We start from the raw sequence: 13,710 nt of genomic DNA, 5'->3' as shown, positions 1-13,710 counted from the left end.
TGAATATAACCCTTGTTTCTTTTTAGATTTAGTCCAGTAGTTGAACCCGTTGGGATAATTTTTTTCATCAAATATTCTCATTCTCAATTTTGCGACATTCAGAAATTTTAATTATTTTTATTTCATTAAATAGTTCCCAATCATATGCACAACTTTTTTTTAACAATCTTTTTTTTGTCTTTGGGCTTAGCCTTTCTTTAAAAATTTTTTTTATTTTTCCCGTTACATGTAAAGACAATTTTAAACATTCATTTAAAATTTTGAGTTCCAATTTTTTTCTCTCCCTCCCTTACCTCTCCCCTCCCTGAGACAGCAATAAATTTGATGTTATACATTTAACAATTATTTTGAAAATTTTAAAATTCCAAATTCCCTTCAGGCCCTCCCCCTCTTTGAGAAGACAATTTGATATTGATTCATTCAAAACAATTTCCATATTGGCCATGTTGAAAAGTAAAGATAAACAAAAGAAAAATTAAAGTTTAAAAAAGGTATATGCTTTAATCTGCATTCATAGTTCGTCAATTCTCTCTCTGGAGATAGATAGCATTTTTTATCATGGGTACTTTAGAATAGTCTTGATCAGAGTAGCTAAGTCTTTCAGTTGATCATCCTCACAATATTGCTGTGATTAGGAAAGTGTACAATGTTCTCCTGATTCTGTTCACTTTATTTTGCATGATTTCATTATGTCTTCACAAGTTTTTCTGAAATCATCCCGTTCATTATTTCTTAAAGCACAATAGTATTCCGTCACAACCATATTACAACTTGTTCAGTTATTCTCCAATTGATGGGCATTCCCTCATTTTCCAATTCTTAGCCACTACAAAAAGAGTTGCTATATTTTTGTACAAATAGGTCTTGTTCCTTTTTTTTTTTTAAATCTCTTTGGGAATACAAGTAGTGCTGCTTCTGGATCAAAGGATAGGTATAGTTTTATAGCCCTTTGAGCATAGTTCCAAATTGTTTCTCCAGAATGGTTGGATTAGTTCACAACTCTACCAAACAGTGCTTTAGTATCCCAATTTTTCCACATTTCCTCCAGCATTTGGCATTTTACTTCTTTGTCATGTAAGCCAATCTAATATGTATAAGGCAGTATCTCAGAATTATTTTAATTTGCATTTCTCTAATCAGTAGTGATTGAGTTTTTTCATGTGACTATTGACTGCTTTGATTTCTTCTGAAAACTGCCTATTTATATCCTTTGACCATTTATCAACTGGGAAATGGCTCTTATTTTTATAAATTTGGCTCAGTTCCTTACATATAATTGAGAAATAAGGCCTATCAGAGAAACTTGCTATAAAAATATTTTCCCAGTTTCCTTCTAATTTTGGCTGCATTTAGGTTTGTGCAAAACCTTTTAAATTTCATATGACCAAAGTTATATATTTTATTTTCTGTAATCCTATATACTTTGGTCATAAATTCCCCCTATCCATAGATCTGACAGGCAAATTTTTCCATGCCCCCGTAATTTACTTATATAACCCTTTATGTCTAAATCACTTACGTAATTGCATTAATATAATCCCTGGGTTTGTCTTGGCAGCTAAAACCCCTAAGTATTTTAAGTAACTTCTCTCTTCCTGCTAGTATACAGAAATGCTGATTTATTTGGGTTGGGTTTATTTTATATCCTGTGACTTGCTTAAGTTGTTAATTGTTACTAGTTTTTTGAGTTGATTCTCTAGAATTCTTTTAAGTATGCCATCATAGCATTTACAAAGAGTGATAGTTTCGTTTTTTTCTCTGCCTATTTTTATTCCTTCAATTTTTTCTTGTCTTATTTTTATAGCTAGTATTTCTAACATAATATTGAATAATAGTAGTAATACTGGGCATCCTTGCTCCATTCCTGATCTTATTGGGAAGGCAGCAACTCAAATTTGATAAGCATATTATCTAAAGCATTAAGTCTTTTATAAACACTGTACAAGACTAGGCTAAACAGAGAACCATATGGGATGTCCCTAGAGACCTTCCACCAAGTTGACATTAATTCAGCAGCCTTTGAGTATCATCATTTAACCAGGTGACAATTCCTACTTCTCCAGTAACTCCAACGTTACAGTAAAATGACTAAGCATTACTCAAGCTCTTGCATCTTCTCAAGTAGAAAGATCAGTTGAATAGGAATGAATTTAAACATTTATTCAGTTATTACTATGCACCAGTCTATAGTAAGCACTAGGGATACAAATTTTAAAAAGGAACACAATAGGAAAAACAATTTTCCAGTGATCTGAGTCAGTGTTTCTCGGCATGGAAATGCTTAGAATTTTAAACTTATCCCAACTGAGATTTTTTTTTTTTGGAGGAGGGGTACTTCAGTTCGGTTATCCAGTGTATCCTTCCCATTTCCCTATACTCAGCAAATCTGATTCCTTTTCCCTTAAAAAGAAAAATTTGACAGATTATATGTTTAAATGTGTTCAAATATATACAAAAATATTATATAAATTTAAGTTTATGTAGCACCATATGAAGCACTTTGCCTCATAACCCCATTGGGAGGTAGGTAGCACAATTATTTTTATTTGGCACATGAGGAAACTGAGCTCCAGAACTGAAGTTTATGTTATACAAGCGCTTGGGGACCAAGACTTGAACCTCAGTCTTTTTTGACTACAAGTCCAAGTATATTCATACCAAAATACACTGGCCTACCTCTTGCTCATGAATAGCAAGTAATTATTTGAAGGCCTTGTGCACAAAAGGATTACTTTGAGCACTCAGCCTAAGCAAATACTTTTCTATTGCAGACCCAATGACTAGGTTGCTCAGTGGATTGATAGAGCACTGGGCTTGTCAGGGAAGACCTGAATTCAAATCTGGCCTCAGACAATTACTAGCTGTGTGACCCTGGGAAAGTCACTTAATCTCAGTTTGCCTTACCCCACACTGGAGAAGGAAAATGGTAAACCACTTCAGTATCTTTGGCAAGAAAACCTATGGACAGTATTGGCATGCTATGGGTTCACAAGGTCATGAAAAGTTGGATACAACTAAATGATTGAACAACAATACTTTCAGATTACAATCAAGATAAATGTCTATGGTTCCATAGTTCGCAAATACAAATGCTAAATTTTAACTTTGATTTCATATTCTATTTTGTTTTATATAACTTAGAGCAAGCCCAATTCTACCAGTGAAGAAATTAGTAGAATATATTCATTTTGTTTAAATGAACCATTTAGTCATCTAATTAGTAGCTACTATTTTGGGGCTTTTAATATAACAAAACAGCACTTATTGACCTTAGGAAAATAAATTATATTTACCCTTACTTTTGAAAAATATTTGATAATATACTACGAAGGACCTAGTGGAATTAGCACAAATCACGAAAAAAAAACATTAAGTTGAAGAGCTTTAGCACTTAGCAGAATCTAATACACTGGATACTCAATATATGCTTGTTGTTAAACTATATGTAAACAATTGCTTAATATTGATAGGCATTAGTATTTCATGGATTTTAGCTAAGATCATCATTTGGCAGGCAGAATTTGGAAGCTATTATATGTAAAAGGAAATTGTGTAGAACAGTGTATAACAAATAAGCTAAGTTTTAATGTAATTCTCCCAAAAGGATCAATAGTATAAATCTATTGACAATATTATCATGCCCTAAGTACAGGAAGAGAATTATGAATCCAAGACCAACAAGTTTGACTAATAATGGGAGTTGGAATGAAGTGTCCCATCATCATAGTCTATCTTTGCCGTTCCTCTTTGTTTGTGAATTTTAGTTGAGCATAAGACTAGTTATCAATTCCTGCCAAGGCCAATTTACTTTACTCTGTGTTTTACTGATTAATATTTGGACTTTTTTCAAACCACTTCTCAGAGTGAAATATTTAGCCAGATTCTAGGTAGCATGCTATTAAGAGGAAAGAAATTTATAGAGTCAGAGCTTTTAGGGAACTTTTTTCTTTACTGAAAGCAGGTTATGACACTAATCCCTCAACTTTACTCCTTCCCCCCAATTTTTTTTTTTTCATAGAAAAGAGGCATTAGGGATGGGAGTTGAGTGAGGAAATATAAACACAGAATCAAAGCTGAGTGGGATATTTGCTATTTTACTGTTAATCTGACATCTAAACCAAAGCATTCACAATACTTGATATACTTTTAAGGGAATCATATACAATAGTCTTAGACATAACCACAGAACAACAATTAAAACTACATAAGGCCTTAAAATATATCCACAGTGTGTATTATTTCAATAGTCATTCATTTACAAATTAGACTACATTCCATTAATTTTATTTGTATTTTTCTTTCATAGTTTTATTCAGGCAAGATTCATCCAAGGAAAAGGCAACTTTACAGTTTTGTTTTTCTGCATTTTTTAAAAACTACGTTAGTTAATACAAAAGTGTTAATGTTCTCTCTTTTCTTTCTCTTCTACTAAGGAGTAAATCAGTAAGATTCTCAGATGGCAGCCAAAACCAAGAGGTTCTAGACTTAAAAAACAGCCAAAGGAAACCTGAATGGGAGACAGCAGCAAATGTGTAAGTGATAATGAATAAAACAAAACTAAATGAACTTTCAGGTTTCCATACTATTGAGTACTGCATTTCTACACGATCATTCAAAGGTTTAAAAAAAGCTGCACACAAAAATCATTCTAGAGATTCTAACATTTTTCAAATTTCTAATGAGAATTTAAATAGTTGCCTCATGGTACTGACCTTGTGACTCAAAGCCAGTTAAAATTCAGTGTTATCTGTGACTTTCCCTTTATAACGGAACCAGTTGGTAAATTAATACAAGGGGGGCAAAAATGAAATCTAACACTGTCATGAACAAAAAGAGGAAATGTAAGATTAACCATTAGGATATGGATACAAAAATGGAAACAAAATAACTGTTTTAACCTTTAACCCTGTACAACAGGGTGTAGGTCAACTCTAAGAACTTGCATGTTCTCATGGTGTTTACTACAATTTATTTTAACATAACTACTTGCACTTTTTTAGATGTACATTTTAAAAAAGAATATTACATTAGTGCAACAAGGGTTAATATGTTGAGATGTTTTAAAAATATTTATAAATTCATTTCTGGTATGTGAAAGCATTTGGCAATATTTTTACAGCATTTAATTTTTTACAGAATTAAAATTTCATACAGTACTCATCTTGGTGGTTTTTTGTTTTTTTTTTTTAAAAAAATTCACATAAAATATATAAATTACATAGCTTGACTGAAGGATACTGTTATTTCCAGTTTCTTATACTGTTAATTAAAACCTTCATTAATTCTGTTAACAAATCATACCTGTACATTTATGAAGGCAACTAACATGATTTGCAAACAAAACCTTCAGGTTTTATGTTATTTACCAAGGTGTCCAGTTCAGCATCAAAACAAAACACAGTATGCAAATCTACAAAGTAATTTACAAATTCACTAGTTCGTGCGACACAAACTGTTTCAATCGTTCAAGGTACTGTCCATAAAGTTCGACATCATTGTGACCTGCTCCTTCAACCCAGAGAGGCTCCACAGGTCTTTGGCAGCGTTCAAATAATGCGAGGCCATGTGAAAAGTCAATGACTTCATCTTCAGTCCCGTGAATTATTAACACTGGTGAGGTTATTTTAGAGACTTTGTCAATGCTGTGAGGAAAAGAGGAAAAGTAAGCTAGCTATACAAATGAACAATGGACCTTTTGCTATAAAAGAAGTGAGATTTAGTCATTAAAAATGTCTCTGAATTAGCTCAGAAGAGACAGGTGTTTTTCTTGGCTTTGGAATCATGGTATAGTTGAGTTAGAAGACCTGGGTTTGAGTCTTGCCTCTCCTGTTTATTAGCTTTGCAACCTAGGGCATGTCATTTCATATTACTGGGTCTTAAGGAATAAGAGATTCGATTCCCTTCAGTTCTAATATTCTGTGAAAAATCAGATCTTGCATATTATTTGGACTAGTACACTGTATTTACATTAGAATTCTTCATGAAGCAGAATACAACTGACTGAAATAAAACTAAAAATAAAAACTAGGTAAGATCACTTCGGTTATACCAAAAATCTACTAAATCTGATGCTTACATTAGGAATTTACAAATTAGAAGCTAACTTTTTCCAAGAGAAAGAAACAAGCAAAATGCCAAGGGAAAAAAATCTTCCTTTCATATACATCTCTTCCTCTGAGCTTGATGAGGAAGCTGAGTTTATTCCTAGAGGAGCAACTCAATAAATTTGCCACCATACTAAATTTGTTGATAGTGACCAAAGACAGCCTCACAGAATTTGCACAATAAGGAGTTGGGGAACTGAGGGATTGTTCACTCTAGAGTTACAATAGTGCAATGGTATCCTCTGCTAGGAATCTAAATCATCAAGTATTATGCATTACAGGGTTGGATGGACAGAGTAACAAATAACGTAATCAGAAAGACACCTTTCCCCTCCTCTATTTCCATTGTACTTAGCCTTCCCAACCTCTTTGGGCAGTTAATAGGTTACTTGGATACCATATCCAGAGCTACAGGATAACTTATACTTAAACAGAGTTGTCCAGGGCACAGAGATTAAATGTCTTGCCATGGCTTATAAAGGGCCAGAACTCACATTTTCTTGACTCTAAGACCAGCTTTCTCTCCACTATGACAATCTCTTAAAAAGAATTTTTAAAGTTGTCGAACTTTAGAATAGAAATCCATATTCTTGCCCAATAGTTTTTGGCAATTGTCGTTGTCCATTGTTGAATTACGGGAAGATAAAGAAGCTAGACCTTGATGTGTGAGTAAGCTAGCCTAAGTAGCAAGTGGCACAAGAGTATCTTCTTCACTCCCTCCCTCTATACATTGCCTTGGCTAAAGCACACATGTTTAGTTCTACCACTGCTCATTCACAATATGTTAAGTGGGGGCCTAGGCATACCCTATCAGCTTTCTTCTTTCAAGCCAAAGAACCTTTCTTTGGAGTGATTCTGTTCCCATACAGGGTTACTGACTTTTGGCTTGCCATTCACAAAAAACTGTAAAACACTACAAGTGTGACAATTCTTTCCTCTTAATAAATTTTTCTCATAGATAGCTACTAATTTTTCCTAAATGTTCTAAGGACCAAGTAAGAAACAGCACTCTTTTTTTCAAAGTCTAAAAGAGCAGAATAGTGTTAGAGATTAAAATTAGGTTCCTACAAAATCCTTTCATTGCTTACATCACTAACTTTTGTGGGACAAGTAACTTTTTCCCTAATTTACTCACCTTTTATACTAAATGTAGTGAATATCCAAGGTGACAAAATATCTAATTTTTAATTTTGCTTTACCTTGAAATTTTTCCCACAAAATACTCAATAGTTCTTAATATTGCCACTTACTTTGGGAATGCATCAAAGCAGTAGGTCTTCTTAGTATCTGGAAAAGCTACCCGCATTCCTGAGGTCAGAGGGGAATGAAGAATGACAGCAGCACTCTCATAACGAGCAGCAAGATCCACAGATGGTACTGTTCCTATACTCTGGCCATATATAATCACATTTTCAGGGCGGATACCATACCTATGAAGTTAAAATTTTAAAGATTATTTTTTTTCGACATGTTTGCTTTTTAAAACTAGTATCATAAATACTAGTCACAGAAATTCTGTGTCATTTTTGATTCTTCCTTCTCTCCATAACTAGCAGTTGCTAAATCCTATCAATTCTACTTCCGCATCCTCAACATCTTTCTCTCTCTTCTCACATGGTCATTCTTCTAGTTCAATCCCCTAAGATGAACCAACTAGACAATTTGTAACAGCAGCAAATTCCCCAGCTTCCCTTCTTTGTTCCCCAACCTCTCCAATTCAACCTCCATAAAGCTGATAAAAATCATCTTCCTAAGAAACAGCATGCCTTTGCCTTCAATTTAAGATATTAAATTAATATCCTAGAATTTAGACCGTCCTACAATTTGGTTCCAGTCTATCTTTCAAGTCTAATATCACATTGTTTCCCTTCCCACAAAATGGACCACCACTCAGTCATGCCATCTTTCTGCCCATGTCCATTTATAAAAGTTATCCTCATGTCAGGAATGTACACTGCTCTACCCAGCTGTCCCTATCCTGCTTATTTTAAACTAGATTACTGATATAACTTTAAGGAAGTGCTTTTATATTTAAATGAACATAAAAACCCTTGATTTTTATAATTAATTTGTGTCTAAATCTGACACAAGCATTGTAATATGAAATGAATGAGTTTTTGACAAACAGTAGATGAGTGCTCAATCACTTTTTTCTTGACACTTCATAGAATCTAAAGGCCAACTAGGATCCCTTTTCCAATGAGTAAAAAAAGCACAGTAATAAAGCTGACACAATTACTTAAGGAAATATCTTCTAGGTTGCCCAAATCCAGCTTATAAAGATGTTCATGGTTAAATAATCTTTTTTAATAAGATGGGAAGGAAAATGAAAAGCAAATGTTCATTTTATAAGAAAAAAGAAATTTATAACCAGAAAGAAAAAAGATCCATCTAGTTTATTTAGCCTTTCTCATTTTCTAAATGAGTAAATTGATTTGCTGAAGGCTACAATTCAGTTTTCAACTTCATTGTCAATCAAGCATATTTTTTACTGTGTCAAACTGTTTTTATGGCAATTATTTAAAAGACATGGGAACGAGACGAAATTATTCGATAAAATTATGCGTTAGGGTACTCTATTGATTTATCCAGGTAAACCTTGAAACTGATAATGGAACATGTTAAAAAGATTAAGAAATAATTGTAAATTTTTTTTTGCCCTTGTATAATCTGAAGTGTGGGTAAAGTGAGGAAATATTAAGAAAGCTGTTCACAAAAAGAAAAAAAGGTATTATTTGTTATGAAAAACTGAATTCTACCCCCCACGTGTCCTCTAAATTAAGCAATTGTTTCATCAGAAATAATAGTTTTAACATAGTATATATGAAGGGTTACTTTAGTATTAAGAAGTCAAGTATCATGCTATATTATTCAACAAGCTATTTTTATAAAATGGGGGATGATTTTTTTGAGCCCTTGAGTTGGTAAATAAAAATTAAAATAAGTTAAGAGTTAAACAGCATGGCACAAGATTGGAACTATATTATGGTTCAATTACTAATTCTCTAGATACCATGGGGCCTTGAGTATATGTATGCAGAAGCAGAAAGGAAAGGCAATTAATATCTAGCCATGGGATCCCCAGGCATGAAAGTTTCTTCAAGTTTGGTTTCAATGGAATGATAGCACAAATATATTTACTGGACCAAATGATCTCTTATGGTCTCTTTCCAACTTCATTCCTTTCAGATTCTAACCAGCAAAAAAAAAAAAAAAAAAAAAAAAAAAAAAAAAATGGCATAGAAATAAATTATTTGCCTTAATCTTCAGTGGCAGAATCAGATTTTGTATTTTAGTGTCAATTAATGGAACAATACTGCTATTTTTACATGAAATTAACTCCTATGGAGTAAAAATTTAAATACCATTGTAAAAAGAACAATGAAATAGGAAAACAAAAAAAATAAAAACACCAAACTGGTCTGGGAGTCACCTTTGCCATTAACTAGCAATCACAAAGCAAGTCACTTAACCTATGATCTGTTTCCTCATAGAAGTACACTGAAGAAGATGACCTATGAGGCCCCCTTTTAGCCATAAAACTCTGTGATTTTATAATTCTAAGGGCTGAAAGCAAATATAAAGCACAAATAATCAATCTTCCACATTAGGGAATAAATTAATTGAATACAACATATAGGGAACAGAAGAAAAGGGTTAAGAACAGAAATAAGTCATAGAAATTGAAAAATTCACTGCTTAAAACTCAAAATTTGAATTTTTATCGTTTAATTCCTTCCCCATGCAAAGCATAGTGACTGGGGCAGGGAAGAGGGGGGGTCAGTGGTGGTGGGTGCTGGCCTCCAAAACAATAAGACATGTTTCAAAAGTGATACCTCTGATACATTACCTGGGTCCATTCATCTCAGTGCTCTTGGCAACTCTTTAAATTGCAGAGATGATGCTAACCTGCCTTACTAAAAGGAGTTTCCTCACCTGGTAGTTCCCTTCATCAATGAAATCACAGATTCAGTTTCCATTTCTGATACATAATTACTTAATAATTAGAGAAGCAATGTAGCCTGATAAAATACATTTGATAAACACTACCACAATTTAGAATGAGAGGTGCTCAGTACCTAGGATAATGCAATTTCTTTAATCATTTAATCATTGGGTATTCCCATAAAAACAATGAAAATCTAATTGTTGGGGAAAATGTGTATTGATTTTTATTAATTAATAATGTTAGGCACAACTTTTTCTTTTAGTGAGGCAATTGGGGTTAAGCGACTTGCCTAGGGTCACATGGCTAGTTAAGTGTAAAGTGTCAGAGGCCAGATTTGAACTCAGAGCCTCCTGAATCCAGGGCCGGTGCTCTATCCACTGTGCCACCTAGCTGCCACAGGCACAAGTTTTGTTTTGTTTTTTAAATAAAAGTATTTTATTATTTTCCAGTTACATGTAGAGATAGTTTTCCTTCCCCAAGACAGCAGGGAATGTAATATAGGTTATATATGTATAATAACATTAACCATATTTCTGCATCAGTCAGTTTATAAGAGAAGAATCAGAGCAAAAAGGAAAAACCTCAACCCCCCACCCCCCAAAAATAGCACCAAAACCAAAAGAAACATTATGGTTCAATCAGCATCCATATTCCACAGTTTTTCTTTTCCTCTGGATTTGGAGAGCCTTTTCCATCATGAGTCCTTTGGAACTTTCTTGTACCAATGTACTGGTGAGAAGAATCTAGTCTATCACAGTTGATCAACACATAATATTGATGATACTGTATACAATGTTCTGGTTCTATTCATCTCACTCATCATCAGTTCAAGTCCTTCCAAGTTTCTCTGAACTCCCGCTCGTTTCTTACAGCACAATAGAATTCCATTACATTCATATACCACAACTTGTTCAGCTATTCCCCAATGGATGGGCATCACCACAATTTCCAATTCCTTGCCACCACAAAAAGAGCAGCTATAAATATTTTTATACATGTGGTTCCTTTTCCCTTCTTTATGATCTATTTGGGAAAAAGACCAAAAAGTGGCATTGCTGGGTCAAAGGGTATGCACAACTTTATAGTGCTTTGGGTTCCAATTTTTCCACAGCTTCTCCAACATTTATTATTTTCCTTTTTTGTCATATTAGCCAATCTGATAGGTGTGAGGTGGTACCTCAGAGTTGTTTTAATTTGCATTTCTCTAATCAATAGTGATTTAGTGAATTTTTTCATATGGTAATAGATAGCTTTGATTTCTTTATCAGAAAACTGCCTGTCCATATCCTTTGACCATTTCTCAATTGGGGAATGACTTGGGATTCTTATAAATTTGATTTAGTTCCTGATATATTTTATTTTTCATTTTTTTTTTTTTTTGCAGGGCAATGGGGGTTAAGTGACTTGCCCAGGGTCACACAGGTAGTAAGTGTCAAGTGTCTGAGGCAGGATTTGAACTCGGGTACTCCTGAATCCAGGGCTGGTGCTTTATCCACTGTGCCACCTAGCCGCCCCACCTGATATATTTTAGAAATGAGGCCTTTATCAGAAGTACGGGCCCATGCACAACTTTTAAATGACATTTTCTTTTGAATGTGAATACTTTAACAGGTGTATGTGGGGAGGGGGGGGAGGAGAAGAAGAGAAGAATCACTTGGAACTTTATAAATTCCCAATTTTTGTTGTTATTTGAGACTGTTCGCTTTATCTTGAGCAAACTGAAACTGCAGTGGCTATACACAGGACTGATCTTTATCTAAGTACTGATTAGATTTCTTTTAACCTGGGCCAGTTTGCCACCATATTGGTCCTAAATCCATATTCCTGGCCAGTCCTACTGGAGCTCTAAACTGCCAAACTCAAGTAATCCACCAACCTTAACCTCCCCCAGTAGCAGGGACAATGGGCAATGAGCCATCATCCCTGGTTTCTTGCACTTTTGGATGGGAATTTAAAAACTAAACAAACATTTAATTAAACTGGTCTATCATGTTCACGGTATTTAAAAGTTGAGTAAACAGGGGCAGCTAGGTGGCACAGTGGATAAAGCACTGGTCTGGATTCAGGAGGAACTGAGTTCAAATCCAGCCTCAGACACTTGACACTTATCTAGCTGTGTGACCCTGGGCAAGTCACTTAACCCTCATTGCCGTGCAAAAAAAAAAAAAAAAAAAGTTGAGTAAACAAATAATTCAGATTTACCTTGTTCTAAGAGCCAACCAAGCTGCATCAACATCTGCATACAGGTTCTTCTCTGTTGGTTTCCCAGAACTTGCTCCGTATCCAGAATAATCATATGAAAATATATTGCAATTAATCCGTGAACCCAGTCCTATGTAAAAACTGCTCATCTGACCAAGGTCAACAGCATTTCCATGTGAGAAGAGTAAAGTATATTTGGCATTGGGAGAGCAACGCACAAACATACAGGCAATCCTGTTACCTTTACTGGTTCTAGTCATAAAACACTCAATAGCATCTTTTTCTCTAGAAGAGTACTGCCAGTCTGCTCTTTCAGAAAGATGTAGGGTCCAGCGACTTCCACTTTCATCACACATCAGAGTGTAAGTAGGGTCAGGGGGTAAAAATGCTAATTTAGACGCAATTTTCCCTGGACAGGGTGGACAGCAGAAGAGGCAACATAGTTCACCAAAGGAAAGATTATTCATCTTCTATTCTGTAAAAGAAAAGGCAATAGTTGACTTTTCAATCACTAAATATGGGATTTGTACATCATCACATTGTAGGAATTTATGTTACAATATTAAAATTTAAACCTAATTTTATTATTTTTTATTAAACATATTCAGTTTTTGAGTTCCAAATTCTATTCCTTCCTCCCCACTCCCTGAGGTAGTAAGCAATAAGATATGTTATACATGTGTAATTATGTAAAACATTTCCATATTTTTGCATAAGGCTCAAATTTTTAAAAAATGAAATAAAATGAAAAATAGTGTGCTTCATCATTAGTCTTTTGGGATTGTCTTGGATCATTGTATTGCTGAGAATATCTAAGTAATTCACAGTTCTTCATTGAACAATACTTCTGTTACAATGTACAAAGTTCTCCTGGTTCTTTTCCCTTCAGTATACATCAGTTCATGTCATTTAAGTCTTTCCAGGCCTTTCTGAAATTATCTTGCTTGTCATTTATTATAGCACAATAATATTCCATTACAACCATATTCCCCAACTGATGGGCATCCCTTTGATTTCCAATTCTTAGCCACTACAAAAAGAGCTGCTAGAAATATTCTTAAAAATACTCTCATTTTTTTAGATGAAGAGAAATTGAGGCTCAGAGAAGTTAAGGGACTAGCTCATGGTCACAGAGTTAACATGGGTCTCCAACTCCAGTGCCCTATCCATTAAGCCACATTTACATAATGGACATAAATAATACATTTTATAGTTTCGATGTTGTTCATAAAATATTCAGAATCTAGGATTCTGGGGGAAAGATATGATCAAAAGGATATATGGAATGTACAACCTTAATGAATCATTTAGAATTTTGTTCATCTCAGATGTGATAGGCCTCACGGTTTTAGTTAAAGACGCATTTCTGCCAAATTTCTGGAAAATTTTATTGGAAGTAGGTGCTAACATTAAGGAATACAGGACACCAGGACACCTACATATATTATTAGTTTA

At 34.2% G+C, this 13,710-nt stretch overlaps 1 protein-coding gene across 2 annotated transcripts in view; it reads right to left on the bottom strand.

Annotated features, from left to right (window-relative positions):
• Positions 1–4,280: 4,280 nt before the first annotated feature.
• Positions 4,281–13,710, bottom strand: part of ABHD17B (abhydrolase domain containing 17B, depalmitoylase) — a 31,577-nt gene continuing 22,147 nt past the window's right edge. For both annotated transcript variants that reach the window (XM_043975110.1, XM_043975109.1), the window contains 3 exons: positions 12,256–12,730; positions 7,355–7,534; positions 4,281–5,642 (listed from right to left, as the gene is read on the bottom strand). In XM_043975110.1, the coding sequence (XP_043831045.1) occupies positions 5,423–5,642; positions 7,355–7,534; positions 12,256–12,722 (867 nt within the window). In that variant the 5' untranslated portion in view covers positions 12,723–12,730 and the 3' untranslated portion in view covers positions 4,281–5,422. The remainder of the gene's footprint in view (positions 5,643–7,354; positions 7,535–12,255; positions 12,731–13,710) is intronic.

Source organism: Dromiciops gliroides, chromosome 1 (genome assembly GCF_019393635.1).
Source record: "Dromiciops gliroides isolate mDroGli1 chromosome 1, mDroGli1.pri, whole genome shotgun sequence".
Taxonomy (NCBI): domain Eukaryota; kingdom Metazoa; phylum Chordata; class Mammalia; order Microbiotheria; family Microbiotheriidae; genus Dromiciops; species Dromiciops gliroides.
This window is presented reverse-complemented; position numbering and strand designations above follow the sequence as displayed.